We start from the raw sequence: 19,218 nt of genomic DNA, 5'->3' as shown, positions 1-19,218 counted from the left end.
TGCTAGAATTCATCCCTCCTGTGCATGTGAGTTGCATATGCTAAAGCTGGTTCTTACCAGATTTGTATCAGATGGGCTTGAGTTTTCAGTAGAAAATGAGGACTTTTCCGACGAGCATGTGAAAACATGTTTTCCATTTATGCTGAGCTTACAGAACAGGAAACTGGTGCTTCTTTGAAAGTTGTTTAATGATGACTTTACCTGAACTGTCATAGCACTATGTTTCTTAGTTCTAGATCAGGGAGATTACTCAGGGATGACCTGTCTTTTGTTCTTTGAAACACAGACACCTGCAGTTTGCACTGGTTTGCCACATGTATTCTTTAGCAGTGAAACACTGCTCACTGGGTGAAATGTCAGTATGAGTGTTTCACACTACAGCAACCAAATTTCATCACAACGTGTCAGTGTGCTGTTGTCATATCAATATAATGATGTTCTGTATTCTGAAGCAGCAGAGGTGTTTGCAGAATTAAGTACTGTACTTAAAAAAAAATAATAAAATCTGTTTACTGTTGTTCAATGCCTTGTTTCAAGCACTGCTGGAAAACTCCGTAAGTCACATACCAAAAGAAAGGATAAGAAATCTAGCTTTAGTCTTTATCAATGTAGTTCAACAATGCTGTTCAGTCCTGTTTTTCAACATTCACTCTTACCGAATGTACTGTACTGTGTGTCTTTTCACCAAATTCTCTAGAGTGTTCAATTCTCTTATCCTTTCTGTATGTTTTTGCTGTTTGACCCTTTCTTACTCTTCAGTTACCTTGAAGAAAAGTGTCTCATATAATAACACTTGCAGCCTCTTGCCCTAGTAATTTGGGGATTTATAGCTACATCTAATTGGGTGGCACTGGACTTCTTTATTTTCAGGTTTTTGCTGCACTTTTTGCTACATTGTCACAGAATTAGGACAGTACATGAAGACTGCACTCAAGAACTAATTAAACTTTGATATTAGAAACAAAACTTGAAACAGCTTTGTGAGGGAGAAGTTACTAACTTAAAATAGACTTAGTGGTTTTCAAACATTTTTATTTAAATTATGCAGCTTGCTGACATAGACATCTGAAACTGTTACACAGTTTCACAGTTGTGTATTTAATAAGAATAAAACCAACTAGGAAAAATAGTGGGCATCTTGTTACTTTCTTCAAATTCTTTACTGGGTCACTGGGTTTTTTTTAATGCAGTCATGGACACGAGAGAGAAAGGTTAATAATAACATTGTTTTGGTCCTTCAGTCGACCAATTTAATATAACAGGATCAGATAAAGTATTGACCTAAGAAAAATACTGCTTTGTGTTGACCTACACAGGGATATTGAAAGAGGGCCAATTTAATCAAAACCTATGGCTTGAGTGTTCTACCAACATCAGGGACTTCCTCTGGCAGGTGAGGTACATGACTTTCTCTTCTGTTAAATCTTGGACTAGGAGAGATTTTGCAGAACAAATACTGACTAGTCCTGAAGGAAAACCAAGATTAGAGCATTCTTCAAGCCTATCACTCTTTCTCACATCTCATTGCTCTTTGGGATAGGTGGTTGTGTTTTTAAAATCATTTGTCAACTCTACTCAGGAACAATGGCACAGAATTAATTAAAAGATTAATGGGAGATATAGGATTATGGAACAAATAGGTCGGAGTTCCACTCCACCAAATCCCATTCCAGCCTGGACAGGTTGACCTGACCTAGATGACAGATACAGGATAAGAAAGGGTAGCAAATTGCTTCCAGAGTATTCAGAAAACATGGGTTTTGTTCTTTTACCTTGGATCTTTTATTTGTGTAACTATACTGGAAAAGGAAGGTTTGGTTTGTTCTTAAAGACTTTTGAAGTTTCTGAGGCAGTTTGAAGGACAAGGAAGAAGTACTAGTAATTTGTGAGACTCAAAGTATTTCATCTCTTCCCTACTGACAACTTCCCAGAGAAGAAAAGCATCCTTGCTTACACCGTTCTTGAAAAAATTAAGAAAGCATAATCTTCTTCTATGTGATGTTGATCTTCAGAGGTGTTAATTCCCAGTTACTTGTCCTCAAGGTCTTCCCTTCATTCCTAGTCTTATGATAATTATGTATCTGTGATAATTGTGTTCAGTGAGCAGGGACATCAGGGAGAGAACATGGAGAGTTCTTGTAGATTCTTGTAGAAATTCACTGATACAAGTTCGTGGCTGTCACCTTAGAAACAAATATCCTAGTAGAGTAAACTCATTTTCTGTAAAAAAGTTACAGCTTTTCCAGTCCTAAATCAAACACACAGTAAATCCCGGCCCACAAAATGTAAAATCATGATGATATGTCTGGAAGTTCAGGCTACAGAGGAAATAGCTACATCACCAGTAAAGGCAGAAACAGGAGGTGAAAGTCCAACTATAGCCTCTTCTATCTGCAGCCCACACTCCCCATCTTTGACTCCCTGCCCTCCTTCCCCCTACCAGGTTTCTGTCCTGTCAGAAATGCCAGTGGAGCTGTTCGTGGGAATGTGCTCTAAGGCAGTTTCAGTCAAAATCATCCTGGGCAGCAAAATCCTTTACATGTTTCAGGTAGCCCATAATTAAATGAATTAGGAAGTTGCAACACAAGCAGTTTAGCCAACGGAGAAGAGCTGTCTCTGACAGGGGCTCTTAAAAAGCAGCTGGAAATGAGGTGAGGAAAATCATGTCTTCTAGCTGCCATGATGGTGCTGACTAAAAGGATTACATAACAAAGTCCTAGGAGTCATGTTTGGGTATGACCACTCACTGCAATGAAACAGCTATGATTAAACCAGGCTTGGTTGGATTTTTTCACTGATTGACCTGCTTTAAGAATAAAATCATGTTGAGTTGAGCTAGACCACTTGCCAGATGCCCACCCAGCTGCTCACTACCTCCCCTCAACAGGACAGGGGGAACAAATACGTGAAAAAGCTCATGAGTTGAGGTAAAGACAGGGAGATCCCTTGCCAGTTACTGGTACAGGCAAAACAGACTCAGAGAAAAAGTTTTTATTAATTGCCAATGGATTGGGGGTGTTAAGAAATAAAGACAAAAATTAAAAACGTTACCTCCACCACCCTTCTTGTCCCAGGCCAAAGTATTCCACTGCTTCTTTCTCAGCTCCTCTACCTCCTCCCCATGCTGAGCAATGCACAGAGGATGTGGAACAGGGATTTGCAATCAGTCCATAACAGCTCTCCTCTGCTCCTTCCCCCTTGCACTTCCTCCACTCCAGTGTGGGTCCTTTCCATGGGCTGCGGTCCTTCAGGATGAACCTACTCCTGCATGGGCTCTCCATGGTCTCCAGTTTCCTTCAGTAAATATTCATCTGCTGCACTGTGGGTCCTCCATGGGCTGCAGTGTGGATAGTTCCTCTCCACAGCTGTGGGAGAAACTGCTTCAGCTCTTTCTCCTCTCCTTCCCTGACTTTGGTCCTCACAGGGCTCTTTCTCAGGTCTTTTCCCATCACTCTTCACTGCCATGCAGGGCTTTGCCTTTTCTCACACACTCTTTCCCTGAGGCACCAGCATGGCCGAGGGCTCAGCTGTGGCTTCAGTGGGTCACTGAAGCTGGCTGGGACCCGCAGTGTCCAGCATGGGGCAGCCCCAGCCTCTCCTAACAGAGAGGATTCCTATATGCGAGCTAAATTAGAAGGGAAATTGCTGTGTCTTAACCCCAGTCCTCTCCTAGAGGTAGTCTGCTGATGAATGTTTTGATTTAAGACACCATACAATTTGGTATATTTGATATTTCCAAAAGCTGACTTTTCACCCCTCAGGGGGAAGCATCTACATGGGCCAACAGTGACAAGAAAAGCACTTTCCAGCTCTTGCCTCCATTCCCACCATATGTGTCTGTGTATACGTCTTTGTGTAAATTTGAGTAGCTTGATACTGATTTTTAATGGTGGAGATGTGGCATGTGATGTTCATAATGCCATCTTGTCATTTTTAACCTTCCTTCTTGCCCTCTCCCATTGTTTTACATTTTATCTATATTCTAAAACACTTTTCTTCCTCCAGGCTATTTGTTGAGCCTTTGTTGGCTGCTTTCCAGTAAGCACTAGGTTTCCACTGGCTGATTCTCCTGATCACACACACACACACCCCCCTCCCCACTGCTACAAAGGTAGTTGGGATTTGTAGGCATCACAGACTCAATCTGCCCTTGCCCAGTGTGGGCAGCAGGAGTGAAAACATATCTTGATCACCAATTTGGATCAAATCCAGATCAGAAATACAGTTGTTTTAGTTCCCTGCCCACCTAATTCCATTTGACTTGATGTGTCACCAGCATCTGAATGCTCTTTTTCACCACCTCCAGGGTATGTCTGATTTCTTACAGGCCACTGTCTGATGCTTACATAACCCCGCTACACAGCCATCAAGGTTATGGATGGCTTGTTATGGATGGAGCAAGTGCACAAGTTCTAACAGCATCAGGCTTACAGGTTGCATCATAGAATTGTTTGAGTTGGAAGGAACCTTGAATGTGATCTAGTTCCAACATCCCTGCCGCGGACAGGGACACATTCAACTAGATCAGGTTTCTCAAAGCCCCATCCGGCCTGGCCTTGAATGCTCCCAGGGATGAGCATCCATGGCTGCCTCACCACCCTCAGAGTAAAGAATTTTTTCCTAGTATCTAATCTAACCTCTCTTTCCCTTTGAACCTATGCCCCCTTGTCCTGTCACTACATGCTCTTGTAAATAGTCTCTCTCCCTCTGTCTTGTTTGCTCCCTTCAGGTGCTGGGAGGCTGCAATTCAGTCAGCCCTAAGCCATCTCATTTCTAGGCTGAACAAACCCAGTTCTCTGAGCCTTTCCTTGTAGGAGAGGTGCTCCATCCTTCTGTTCATTTTGGTTATTTAGTTGTTGCTTTGTAAACTAAAAATAAGAGTTGGACTGCTCAGGGTATAAGAGTGATCCAAAATTAAAGACCACACAACAAAGCCTCAGGTTATCTGAAGAGTTGTTCTCCACTGTAGCCTTCGGTGCTCAATGTAAGAAGTGGGTGCACACAGCATGTCTTCAGAAAAATGCCTATTGATATACGCTTAAATTCATATCCAAGCAGAAAAATAGGTGGGTGGTTTGGTTTAATTACTGTGTTGGACAGGTAGTTAAGAGGTTCAATTAAATCACTGCAGCCCCCATGGAAAGATGTTTGAAAGGGTCAAATACTACAATGGTTATTCATGTTCAGCTTGCTTTTCAGAGCTCCACTTCTTTGCAGCATGCCAAAGCATGGCAGAGCAGCATGGGGTATTATTGCTTGGTAATCTGAAAGAATGAACATGGAAAACCATTAATGTTCAACCTACATGTGTTTATTTTCACTGGACTACAGTACTTCTTTCTTATTTTTCTCTTTTATTCTCTTTCCCTCTCCTTATTTCTATAATTGTACTGGTACATATTTTTGAGATGTTTTTCCACTCTTTCTTTACTTCATCTTCTGGTTTTGTTGTGCGTTCTTCCATTTTTTTCATTTTCTTGACCACCTTGTGTTGCCATCTCTTGTTATCCATTCATTTGCATGTCCGTCTTCCTTTCTGTTTTATTTTCCCTCTTCCCAACCTTCTTCCTTTTCACAGCATTGGAACACGGGAGATAGTCACCCAGAAGAACTTGAGTGGCTTGGTGCCCATCCGAGATTTCAGACTAGATCCCAGCCTCCTCTACTCCATTCCTTTACTAGCTCTCAGCCCCAATTTACTGATTGTGTGGCTGTTTCTGAGCATAGCATACCTGGTGGCCAGATTACGTTGCAAGTGAAAATAGAGTTTAAAAACAAAAAAGAAAAAAAAAAACCAACAAAACAAAAAACACAAAAACAAAAAAGTGCTTGAATGTGTATTGCCACTTGGTACCTGCTGGACAAAGGAATGTGTCATAGCATTGTCTGCCAAGAATTATTATTATGCCTTACAATTTTCCGTTTCTATTGTACTAAACTGTAAATATACATCAAATTATTTTATCGAAAAGAATTGTATTGAAACTTTAAATTATTGTTCTGCTTTCAGTGCTTGTAACATAGTCTGACATTGGCCTGTTACCTCGTTACTTTACCCGGCCTGGAGATCTCTTACCAAATACAGTTTTGTGTTATTTGTTTCATGTATTCCAGAGAAAGGAACTCTGTCTGAAAAAAATTTGTATCTTTTTGTATATTTAAGGTGTATGCTAATCTTGCCTTTCATTTTTATGAGGTATGAAGAGAAAAATAAAAACATGGGTGGGGTTTATAAGAAATTGTAAGAAATTTATTTAAAGAAGTAACAAATTTATACCTTAATTTCAAAGCATAATATCCAAATTACATTACTGAACAGTTTGTAGAACCATAGTCTTGTTCCTTTCTCATGGTTAAATATATTCTAATAGACTAGAAAACACTCAGAAAACAACTTGCAGTGTGCTGCATGCAGAATTATTTCATTCTATTTGTAGATCTGCATTTTGCAATGTATTAAAGACATGAGGAGAATGACTTGTGGTTAGGAAGGGGATGTGACTGGCATTAGCCTGCTAATGATCCATTATCTATTTTAGGTACTCTGTTATAGAACTTATTGTAAAATAGGGTCATCCTAGAAGTTAAAGATAATGGTCTTTAATTTTCAGGCAAGAAGAGGGAGGTATCAGTTAACTCCTTTTGTAGGTGGGTTTCAGGTTTTCCACTCGGCTTTATTTTAATTACATTAGACTAAATATTAGTGTTACTTCCATTTTTAAGCGTTGCACAGCTTTAATAAATTATGATGCTGATAGGGACTTAGTGATAAGTGAGCAATGGTAAGTTAACATTTATTTAAGTGGTGAGACGAAAGTGGCTTCCTAGTTTAGTGATGGAGAGTAATTGCAGATGAAATTAGATTGTCATTTATATATAACGTCAAACTAAGGGAGGCCTGTTTAAACTGAAAGATTTTGTTGCTGCTGTGGTCTGGCAGAGCTTGTCAATAGCAATAGCTGATAAAAAAACTAACCTCATTTAATGTAGTTTGATAAATTCATAAAGAGTTTTACTTCGCTTGGTGCCTGAGATGACATTGGGCTTCTGAGGAGAACTAGTACTGTGATTTGTATTTTCTACTATTATTAACTTGCTCAAAAGACATAGGTAGCTTTAGCTTTTATTATCAATTTTAATGGAATTGAGAGCTGCTGAGAGAAGTATGCTGAAATAAAAAACCAAAAAAGTACAGTTAGAATAAAAATCAGAATTAAATCCTAAATTTGGATTTAATAATTCTAACTTAAAAAAAAAAAAAGCGTGTGGTTGTATTTGTGTCTTCATGAAATCAGACTGTACAGTACACTATCTCTTAATATTTTTCCTCACTATTCTTCCAATTTTGTTTTTAAAAGAAAAAACAAAACAAAACAAAACAAACCCCCACAAAGACTTATATGTTTATATATCTATATATATAAAGCACGTATCCTATTTATTATTATCCTATTTATGCAATTAGTTTTGGTACATCCTTACTGCTGTTGAGGTTTATCAGGGTGTGGTGGTTTTGGACATATCCCTGTGCTGTGCTGATACCTGATACTGCTGTGTCTCCATACCCATCATCTCTTCTTTCTGTTTAGCACTGGTTTGTTTGCTCTGGGTGCCCCAGGCTACCTGTTTACAAAGTGAGCAGTTGTCAGGTTGGACTGTGGCCTTGACCTTGCAATGTGGAGAGTGTCCTGGGTTCAGCCTAACCAGATGTGAAAGTAACTTTAGTAGAATCACAGAATATCCTGAGTTGGAAGGGACCCATGAGGATCAAGGGTCAGTTCCTGGCCTGGCTCAGCCATCCCTGCATGTGCCTGAGAGCGTTGTCCAAACACTTCTTGCACTCTGGCAGACTTGGGGCCATGACCACTTCCCTGGGCAGCCTGTTCCAGTGTCCAGCCACCCTCTGGTAGTAAGGTGGCAGGCATATCCACTGAACTCCCTGAGATTATTAATCTGTTTGAAGGTGCTGCTTGTGATTACCACTAGCGTTGCAGTAAGACCACCTTAAAACCATTTGGAATGAAAGCCTAGGCTTTGTGAAAACAATGTAGGTTTTTTATTTTCTTCTTGAACGTAGGTGGGGACAAGTTTGGGGTTTTTTTCCTTTTGGAGCCTGGTCTGTGCTTTTGTTAAGGCATCCAGATTTCAGATGCAGTAGTGCATCCTGCTTATGTGCCTCCAAGAGAAGGAAGATGGCATGTGAAATGTGTGAAATACATCTTTGTCACTGCTCCATGAGGGACACGTGCAATAACCAGATGCTGTGAAATGTGTTATAAAGAGAATGATTCACTTTGGAGTCAAAATGCTCACCTAGCATCCCATATTTGCCAGTTAAACTTACTGCTTTTATTAGTACTCCGAAGTATGACTTGTGCAAACTTTTGATGTATCTCTTTGGCTGCAACAGCCGTCGGGGGAGCTTTGAAACACAAACCAGTGCCAGAAAAATAGTGTCATCACAGATGATCCATTCTATAAAAGGCAAGCACAGAATGTGCTCTGGAGACAAATTTCAAACTTAGTTAAACTGTTCCTTAAAGCAAAAAGAAAAAAAAAATTTACTATATTTTATGAAGCCAAACTAGGTGTTACATACAGAACAGTTACAGCCAGTTCCATGAACCAAAATTAGAAGAACGGTGAGGTCTGTAAGAGCACGAGAGCTTTCAAACTGAACCAGAATCCAAACCCTTCTTTTGAATCAGATGATCTCACCTTACCTGGTAGATGCTGCAGCCATCTCCAAGACAGGACTAATGTGTCATTTCCACCATAAGATGCTGTACTGTACACTTTGCCATGAAGGTCTCGTATTCATTGTTTAGGTTCCAGTCCTCAATCAGGGAAAGACATTCTCCTGCAAGCCTAAATTGATTTATAATATGTGTTTAAAACATAGTGCTTCCTCTTTGTATGTCTGTTTTTTGGATATAATCAAAGGAACTCTGAATTAGATTTACAAGTGTAAAGAAGCCTTATAACTGGAGTAGTTTTCTATTGTAGCACAGAACCTCTTTGTAATGTGGGGCAGTTGCACCAAAACGTTGGGGGAAAATTAAATTCTGCACAGCTTTGTTTCTTTGGGGTGATGACTGTCAATGCAGCCAGTCTTTTTTGCACTGCTATTTCATGATTAGGACTTCTTTTTAGACTGTTGGTTTTCAAGTCCATTTATGCATGCAGAGATAACTGGAAAGTCATACATTATTTTTGTATCAGCTCTAATCTTGAAGTAAGTACTTACAATACTGATATACAGGGAACAATAAAATTACTTTAAAGCTCTTACAGAGAGATCAGCAGGTTTTGGTTTTCAGCTTTATGTGTTAGTAAGTTAGCAGAACTGCTTATAAGCAATCCCTTGGGATCCCTTGTGCAGTGAATGGCATGTGAACTCCACAACAGTGTACCTTGAAATACATGAAACCGGCACGAAAGAACCTTTTCGGTAGATGTGCTGCTGCTTTCTAGAAATGCAAAACTAGCGATCAGACATAGCTTGTGTCCATTCTGTGTGCTTCTTACCAGCATTGTATGATGAGTCATTTTTTTAATATTTGCAGTGGCAAATTAATTAAACGCTCATTAAATAGAACCGACTTTATTTTAATGCTATAAAATAACCAGTTCATTTCATCTTAGTTTAAGTCTTTTTTCTTTTTTTTTCCCCTTTTACTGCTGTCATTTTTTGTGCTTGTTTTTTTTCCCCAGTGAGGGTTGTCGCCGAGAAAATACAATGAAGAATGTTGGATGTCGCAAGTATGCATTTAATTCCCTGCAACTGAAGGCTTTCCCAAAGTATTACAGGCCTCCAGAAGGAACTTATGGAAAAGTTGAAACATAAGCATACTATGTCCTTTAATTGCTGTTCCATTAAAACATGTGGGTACACTCTAGATTAACACATGATTTCGTCATCCAGAAGACATAAATAACCTTTTTGTACGTTTCGCTAGGTCATACAGAGCATGTTACCAAATTGGAATCTATAGTAACAATTATTCTGACACCTTAGCTTGAGAATAGTGTGATGACTCTCTGCCCATTTAAATAGCCTTCAGTGTATGTAAGATGAGCAGATATTGTGCTACTTAATAATTACCTATATGCAAATAGCTAGGTACCTCCTGGATGGGCAAGGACTCTAGGAAAGGCATTTAGGCAGCTCTTCCACAGAACATCTTTTTATACTGAGTTGATTTGAGATTGAGCTTTTCCTAAACTTTTTAAAACTGAGAGTAAAACTCAGAAGCTGTAAATAAAAAGGATCCTAGACAGTTTAGTAACTGTAGAATGCATTGTTACAATCGATAAAAGGGGGTTTAATTAAAAAAAAAATCGGCACAATAAGGGCCAGGAGAAATAATTGTTTTATTGTACATAGGATGCCATCTTCATGTGTCAAATTAACAACATATAAAAGGCCAGACGTGTGAGGTCTGGTTTATAATTCTGTTCAAATAAAACAAATTCCTGTCACCTTTGGCAGATAAGGCCTTGGGCACACAACTGATTTTAAAAAGTATTTCAGAAACATCATGATGCTTAACTATTAATGTCAGCAACAGTTCCCCATGCCCTTCCCCACTCTAAGGCAAGTGCAACAAGCAAGTTGTTGATGTTGCACGACATGTTCAGTATATTCCATGGTGTTGTATATTAATTAGCACATTTTTACCCATGGTTTTTTTATATCACTTCTGGATTGTAAGCATTAGTATCTTGGGGTGTTACATTATTTTGGTCAGCGTACGATTTTTCTGTATTGCTTTTGTATGTCATTACAAAAATGCTCAAAGTGCCCAATGCATTCCTCTTGCTCCAAAACCAAAATTGGTTTCTGTTTACCTTCGCATTTCACCTGTTGAGAATCCTGGTGGGGGGAAGTGTGACTGGTGTCAGGGTATTTCTGAGGAATGTAGCAATGCCCTGTGTTGATAGAAAGGAACTGCTCAGTGCTACTGCTTGTGCCTGAGAACCACAGGTGGGTTCTAGCTTATGAAAAAGGTGGTCAGTTAGATAGCATTTGATAAAAAATGTTCAACAGATCTCTTCAGAAATAATCTCCCAAAGAATGCCTTCGAAGCTAAGATAGCATTTTATAAAGCAGCTAAACATTCATTTCCAAATTTTAACAGGATCAAATAATTTCTAGCTAGTTTCATTCAGCACACCGTCCTTTCCTTCTTGGTTTCTAAGGATCTAAGTTTTAGAATAGAAAAAATCTGCCCATTTATTCTTGTGGGAGTAGCAACAGCCAGGTAAGTATATGGCTGTTTTCTGATTTCTTTCTCCCTCTCACTGATGTTTGTCTGTGCTGTCACTGCTCTATCAATCAGCCATGTTCATTCTGCTCCCATGTAGTTTTGGGGGTTACAGGTCCAGCAGTTTTTGCATTTTGCTTTTTGCAGTTTATCACTGAGCAGCATGTCACAAAGCCAAGTCAGAGAGTTCTGCTGAACTAGGCTGTTACCATTATTTCAGACTCTCTAGGACAGCAAAACATGGAATTCTGTGCAAAAGCAATGTATTGTACCTACCCCAGGTCTGAACAAATCATCTACAGTAGAGCAGTCCCTTGGAAATGTTGCAAATCCTGTTTGCCAATTAATAAATGATAATTTTGTTTCATTTTTTGCTAATAAGTAAACAAATGTAGGATAAAAAAAATTTCAATGGGATCTCTTTAGACATGTTATTCCATTAGTTCTGCTCAGCCTTCAGTCCCTGGCCCATTATTAAATGCTACTTTATTTTTGTATAAACTGTGCTCTTTGTATCCCTTAGTTTTTATGAGTTGTTGATTTTTTTTTGTATATTTCAAACATGGTTAATTTTAAGTCCTGTATTGTTACACTAAAAATCTTCCAATGTTCAGCTTCAGAAGGAAATAACAAGATGTCTCTTGTAACCATTAGCAGCGCCACTCTCTTAGGTGGTGGCCAACAATCATTAGACCTGCTCTAGAGCTTAGCAATCCTTTATTTATTTTGTATGCTTATGTAATCTGAAAAAGTTGCTGAATTTTGTCTGCGTGTGGTGGAGGTGCAGCCCCAGGTGCCGCGGGGCTGTGCTCGGGGAGCTGTGCTGCCTGTGCCGACGCGCCGAGCGCGGTGGCCCCGTGGCGCATCCTGGACACGGCGCTGCCGGGACGCACAGCTCGGGGTCTTCCCAAGGGCAGCACCGACAGCGAGGGCTCCCGCAGTTCCTCCAGGAAAGCTGTGACTCATGAAATCCACATGGGACCTTCACAAGGGGGAAGGGAGCTTTTCTGTTGCACAGGAGAGGCGAATCTAAGGATTACTGTAAAATGAAGTTCTATCTAATGTTCCTTTTTTGAGTACATTTTTTAAATTATAAAACATACAAAGGTAAAAGAAGAAAACTGTTGCCAAGTATGTTCTGTGTATGTTCTGTGAAAGTACCTACAGCACAGTTGCCTTTCGTTTCATTTATACGTGTAAAATTATTGTATAATATGACACAGTTTTGTCCCAACACGACTGTATTTGCCAAGCTTTGTGCATTGAAATATTTTTATTTATTTGGTTTTGGGCAGTATTAATATATCATAAACATATGGCTACTGTTTTATATATTCTAGTTCATCCAATCCATGTATGCTGTAAATGTGCTAGTCTTTAGGATGAAAACCAATAAAGAACTGACAAGAATAACAGTGGTTTGCTTTTAATGTGTTCATGGTAAGTGAAAATAAACACTTTCAGGCTCTTTGACTTGATACACTTTTACCTGTTGGAGAGTATATAAAGCCAAGTTGTGTAGGGAGACATTTCACACAGATGTGAAGTCCAGAAGTAGTTACTTCTAACCCCTGCTAAAGAACAGCTGCTACCAATTTTCTGTAGTTAAGTCAGGCACCAGCTTGTCCCACATGCCACACGTTGTGCAGCAGCAGTTAAATGAAGAAGTTCTGTAAGAACTTCCTGAGTTTTGTTCTCGGTTCTTTCACTTTTCCTTCCATTAGAATTTTTTCTCTACTGTTGCTTCCCACTGAGCCAACTCATCCTTCCAGCAGCTTGAGCAGTTGGGCTGCTTTTCAGCAGGGATAGGTTGTCCTTGTTGATTGTCATTTTGATTTCAAATTAAATAAAGTCTCTGTCCCTCTCTCTCTCTCTCTCTCTCTAAATTTCAAAATTTCTAATTGGTGTCAAAAAAGTATCTACCAGTATTATTCTTAAATTAAAAAGGTGGGGTGTTTAAAAAATGGTTGAAAATCTAACATCTTTAAAAGGCATTCTGAGCTATCAGAAGATGTTGTGTGTTTGAAGGTGGTGAATGTGCCTCCATAATGATTGCTCTGTGCAGAACCCGTGGTGACCATGAGTCTGGGTTGCCTGTGGACCTGTAGCTGTGTGAAGGGCCTGTGTGTGCCCATGGGCTGTGAATGATCCCACAGGGAGCTGCTGGGAGCAGCAATGACCAAGTGCTTTGCTGTGGAGCAGAACTCCCATCTTTTTCCCATGACTTTTGCTGTAGTCTTCAGGCAGGGCTTGAAGTGCTGATACAGGCATCTGTGTAGAGGCACCAACAGCACTTCAGAAGGGATTACCTGATGCCACAAATGTATCAGCCTAAAGTCTGAAATGTGTACTCTGACAAAGGAGAGGAAATACTAATAGATGAAACACAAAAATGCAACAGAGAATAGAAAACCAAGAAGGGTACAACAAAAAATAGCAAACCACGTTTAAAACAGAGAAAGAGTCCTCATCAGAAGAAACTGTAGGCAATTTTGGTGACCACGGGTGAACTTTTTCAGCCTTCTTCAGTTTATGAATTCCTAAATACTTCTAAGACCCACCTCAGAAACTCTGGATCTGTATATTGTTGCTGACTGCATGTGGGTTTGTTTAAAACAGCTCTTCCCAATGAACTACAAGACTTATCGGCAGTGAAGGGGAAAACATAACAGTAACCTCTTTTTCTCACATTGCTTTAAATGTCAGGCACACTTTCTCTCCCAATTCATAAAATATTTTGCCCTTCACAATTCGGGATGGATGCAGTTTATCCATTTATTCACAACGTGATTTGAAGAGGGGTAAGCAAATAACGGGTAAGTAACGAGAATGACCAACATGGACACAGGGGTCACCTGGGACTGGAGGCCTTTCAGCCTGTGCCCCAGGACCAGACATCAGGAATGGCCAAAACCTTGGTTACCACAGGAAACGCCCAGGAGCGTGGTGTCAATAACACCAAGGTTGTGGGCTTGATCCCTGTATGGGCCATTCACTGAAGAGTTGGACTCGATGGTCTTTGTGGGTGCCTTCTAACTCAGAATGCTCTGTGTGACAGGCGCATGGGGGAGGTTTGGGAGCACCATGGCGTGGCCAGGATTCCTACTCGCCCTCTTCCACCTGCAGCCACCTCCATATTCCCACCTACACTGGGTGTGCTGGCCAGCCAGAGTGGCCCCACAGCAGTGGCCACTGCCTTCCTCTGGGCAGAGAGAGTGGTGGGAGGGAGGGAGGGAAGGAAGGAGGGAAGGAGGCCGCTGTGGAAGCGAGGCTGGCCTGGTGGTGTGGTGCTCACACACGTTCCCTCAAACATTGCTCCTCGTGGGCAAGGGCTGCTTGGCAGCACGGACCATCTGCTTTCCCACTGTGCAGCATCTCTTGTGGAAATGTGCTGGGAATGTAGCATCCTTTAATCTGGCAAGATTGAGAGTCCTGTTGTAGTGTTTGTTAGATCCCGCACTTAGTGAAACATCCTAAAGACCGTACTCCGGTGGCTGCTTATCTTTTAGTTTTCCATTGGCTCAGAACATTGGTGGCACCTGCAATTTCCATTTTGAAACAGAAGCAAGTTGATCTTTGGAGTTCATAAAATAACAGCAGTAAAACGTTTACATTAAGGCAAGATAGCTTTTAAGTGCTCTTAATAGTTGTCTACATATTGCTTAAATTGTAGCCATGTCTCAAAATGCTGCTGTAAGCATACAGTAGAGATTTGAGAAGTCCTGAAAAGCAGATTGAAATAACCCCCTTTTTTTTAGGTATATCAAGATGTTGACAGAATTGCCACCAACTGATGTTGGTATCAGGCAGATGATGGCGCTAGAACCTAGCATTGAAATCATTGAGACTAACTGCTGCTATAGAAATGCTCTGAAAATGTTGGTAAAATAGGTTTGTAACAAACATGAGGTGATCCTGCCTAGGTGTTTGAGAGACATCTGTCGGGTCTGGAAAAGCATTTGTTAGCTGCAATAGGATACAGTTCTTCTGATGGGTTTTTCTGTATTTTTTTCTGACATCAGAACTCTCTCATTCGGGGGTATTCCTGCCCCATTCTGTTCCTCTTACCGTGGTGTTTCATTCCATGTTCTTCATGTTATGTTTTGACCAAATTTCCCTTGAGTGTGTCAGGCCTTGGATTCACAGCACACAAATATATATTTTGAATCAGCTTTAGTTTCAAGTTGTGTGAGTGAGTGGGTGTTCCCTTGAAATGCTGTGGCCGTATCCACAACCTCAAGGTCTGTAGGCAAATGGCTGAAGAGGAGTCTCTGACTTTTCTCAGTTCCTTGCTAGATTTAGAATTCTCTCGTGACACTTCTAGTTCTTCAAAAAAAGGTGAACTTTCTGTGTGGAAAATACAGCTTTACAATACCTCTGTGGGATTAGTCTCTGGAAGTGGATCACTTTGGAACACCTGTGTGACGTGGCTGATGGCAGGAGCTAGAGTAAAGCTTATTAAGAAATATCAGCCAGTAGAGTGCTTATTTACTGAGGAAATGGGCAATGTTTGTGTTTATCATGTGTATCTATGTGTCATATGTATCTATCTGTGATTGGTCCTGTGGGGTAACGTGAGCTGACCCAGCACACAAAATCCGCCTTTCATCCTTGGCTGTGTTGCTGGATCTGGAGTGAGTTGCACACTCCAGATTCTGTCTCCACTGCTGCCATCAGCAAAGCTTTGCAAGAGCCACTTTGACTAAATCTACAAAGGACACTTGCAACCTATAGCTTGCCCAACTTGTAGGTGTCTTGGTTGCCTGATGATCTTCCTGAGGCTTTCTGTATTGGGAATTGCTAATAAGGAAGTTTGTCAGTGAGATTCACCTCAGCCTGGGCTTCCTTCTCTCACCCCAGTGCTGGGAGTAGAGACAGGGATTTGTCTCTGGCCTTGCAGGCACTGCTACAGCCTTACCCCAGCCACGTCTGTCACACCTGGTTGAGTAACATGGCTTGTGGACAAGGTCCTCAAGAGCTGCCTATTCCAGTCTCTCTGATGCTTTGCAGTCCTCAGAAATCCATCAGCAGCAGGCATGGTCCTTCCTCTCCAAACTCGTTGCAGCTTCACTGCATGAGCTGTTGCACAGGATGCAGGAAACTGGGCTCTTCTTTTTCTGTTCTTTGCTTCTCTGCCTTTCCCTCAGTCATCCTCAGAAGGCAACTCCAGAAGCACCAGGTGGCTTTTTCAGTAAGGCAGTGAGGTGCTCCTGGTTTAGGTTGTGGGAACTCAGTGAGGATTTTTCTGAGTGGAGAGATGGGAAAGTGACATCTCATTTTGCCAGGAGGTATTGTCAGTAAGGCAGGCAGGAAATGCCGTGAGGCATTTCCAGGGACAAACGGTTTCTTGGGCTTATCCTAGGTTAGCTACCTGTTTTTCACAGTTTGGGGTGAAGGCAAGAAACAGCCTCTTGTTTGTAATTCTGTGGCCCAAATGTTCCCTCCATGAACAGGGTTCTTGGAGTGGGGCTTGCATTTTGTGAGCATTGCTGTTTGGCTGGTGAGGCTACCCAGAGGCCAGAGAAACTCATTTTCTGGGTCCTGCTTGGACAGCACAGAAGTGAGAATTACTTAATCAAACAGGCAGTTATTAGGTAAGATTGAGCAACCAGATAGATTCAAGCCTTACCAACCTGAATTAGAAGCCTCAATATATCTGTACTTAGTGATAGGAAAACCCAGCCCTATCTCACATCCTGTCTCAACAGTGGCTTCTACCTTATATCTGTGAAAGGGCAGCGTAAACATAGCACGAAATTTCCACATGCATTTGCACAATTTTTTTTAATGATTTGCATTTTTGGAAGTGTGTTTGTCAGAAGTGTTAGCTCTGAGTTGATTTATTTAGTGCCCTTATGGTGTTTTCCATTGTGTCACATCTCTACTTCCCCTTCTCTGAGTATTCACTTCTTTATTTCTTCTTGGGCTCTCATCATTTGAGTCCTCAGAAGATGAGGATTATGATGTTTATGCAGATTGTGCACAGAGTACTTGAACTGAGTTTGTCTCTGTGGTGGAAGTAGTTAACCTGAAAGACAATGGCTCATCAATAAACTGTAGCTGTTTTCTTTGGATTTTTTTTATTACTGATTTTGTTTTATTGATACATTCCTGTCTACTGTCAGGCTGTGGATGTAGATAGACAGCAATATGATCACTTTTCTTGTTTTCATAGATCAAGACTGATAGTTAGTTAGAGAATACAAAACTGGTGAATTGTGCTACTAAAAAGGTGGGCAGCTTTTCTAAGGAAGGAATTGCAGGGATTGAGAGTGACCATGTGTGGGCGTGTGGGGGTGGTTCAGGGTCATCCCCTGTATTGGTACTCAAGTGCCACTGCAGTGTTCTGCAGGTGCAGGGACTGTGCTGATGCTGCCAGTTGGTTGTTGAAAAGCTGACCCACGAGTCAGGGCTAAAATCCAATAGAAAAGTGGTACTGAGAGGGGTGGAAGCTTTGAAGGCACTTAGACCTAGGCTGAGTTTTTCTTTAAAGAATTTGGTCTTTCCTTTAATCATAGAATAATCATAGAATCATCAAACCATCAAGGTTGGAAGAGACCTACAAGATCATCCAGTCTAACTGCCCACCTGGCACTATCACTGCAACCCCTAAACCACTGAATCACATCACCCAGCGCCAGATCCACACACCTCTTGCACACCTCCAGGGATGGTGACTCCACCACCTCCCTGGGCAACCAATTCCAATGCCTGACCATCTGAACAGTGAATTTTTTTTAATGTCTAATCTGAATCTCCCCTGTCTCAGTTTAAGGCCATTTCCTCTGGTCCTCTCACTGAAAGCACAGCAGAAGAGATCAGCCCCCGCCTTATCACAGCCTCCTCTCAGGCAGTTGTAGAGAGCAATGAGGTTCCCCCTGAGCTTCCTCTTCTTGAGCCTAAACAACCCCAGCTCCCTCAGCTGTGTCTCATAAAACATGTTCTCTACACCCTTCATGAGTCTGGTTGCCCTTCTCTGTACAACCAATATTTATTCATGAATCTTGGTATGTAGGTGACCTCAGTCCTGCACGGGGCAGTCATGGGGCTCCTTTGGGTCTCAGGAAAAAAGACACAGCAGCACACAGTGCAATAACATTGCCATTTTAATAAGGTAGAGTAAGGGAAGGAATATAGATGGTGAGTAAATCATTTGCCCTGTCAGGTGCTGGGAGTTGGAACTAGTTAGTGGGACAGCACGAAGAGTAAGAACTGAAATGCTCTAAGGGGAGAGGATGCAGAGCCCTGGAAAAAAAAAATCTCAGCAAAGGCCTTTCACAAGGATAAAGAGGATGGAAAGATAGGGGGGGAGAGCCGAAACCAACGTGTGTGTTTGGAGATTTGAACAAAAGTACAAAATAACTGCATAAAATTTCTCAAATAGGGGTGGAGAAATGAGTTTTAAAAATGTTCCGTGTGATTTGGAGGAGCTGTCTTGAACGTACAGAATCCTTTCAATTATTCTATATTGGGAAAATAATTTTGTGAGATGAGCAGATCTAGAAAAAGACATACTGAACATATGAATGCAGAAGAGGAAAGAAAGAAAAGTTGTTCCTTTTAGTTTGATGAAAGAAATACCAGAATAAATACAGGAAATAAATAGTTTGATTGCATTAGGCTTGTCTGGCGCATTGTGATTCTATGCTTGAAGAGAAGTAAAAGCCTGGTGTGACTGGTTTTTGCCCTGGTTTGTGGACTTTCCCTACTGAACTGCAAGAACTTTCCAGTTCCTCTTTCTTCAGGACTCCTGGCACATCACTATTGAGGAACAGTAGCTGTGTAGCCTGACAGTGGGGAAAGGAGTGTTTATTTTCCCAATGCACAACTAATTAAAGTAAAATGATACTACTGAAGTTGAACTGCTTTTTTCAGGAAAAAGTGTAAGGAAAAGCTTTAGAGGAAATCCCAAAGCCACTGGCACTGCTGTGGTGTCCGGATTGCTGTTTGC

General features: G+C 41.1%; 1 protein-coding gene across 11 annotated transcripts in view; it reads left to right on the top strand.

Annotated features, from left to right (window-relative positions):
• Nucleotides 1-12,682, top strand: part of INPP4A (inositol polyphosphate-4-phosphatase type I A) — a 73,837-nt gene extending 61,155 nt beyond the window's left edge. For 6 of the 11 annotated variants that reach the window (XM_032100317.1, XM_032100319.1, XM_032100318.1 and 3 more), the window contains one exon: nucleotides 9,715-12,682. In XM_032100317.1, the coding sequence (XP_031956208.1) occupies nucleotides 9,715-9,847 (133 nt within the window). In that variant the 3' untranslated portion in view covers nucleotides 9,848-12,682. Of the gene's footprint in view, nucleotides 1-5,578; nucleotides 8,750-9,714 lie in introns of those variants that run through there. The other 5 variants (XM_032100322.1, XM_032100321.1, XM_032100315.1 and 2 more) reach the window with 1 other exon arrangement.
• Nucleotides 12,683-19,218: the final 6,536 nt, after the last annotated feature.

This window comes from Corvus moneduloides, chromosome 2, assembly GCF_009650955.1.
Source record: "Corvus moneduloides isolate bCorMon1 chromosome 2, bCorMon1.pri, whole genome shotgun sequence".
Taxonomy (NCBI): Eukaryota; Metazoa; Chordata; class Aves; order Passeriformes; family Corvidae; genus Corvus; species Corvus moneduloides.
The sequence above is the reverse complement of the archived record's forward strand: the minus strand, read 5'-3'. Positions and strand labels throughout refer to the sequence as shown.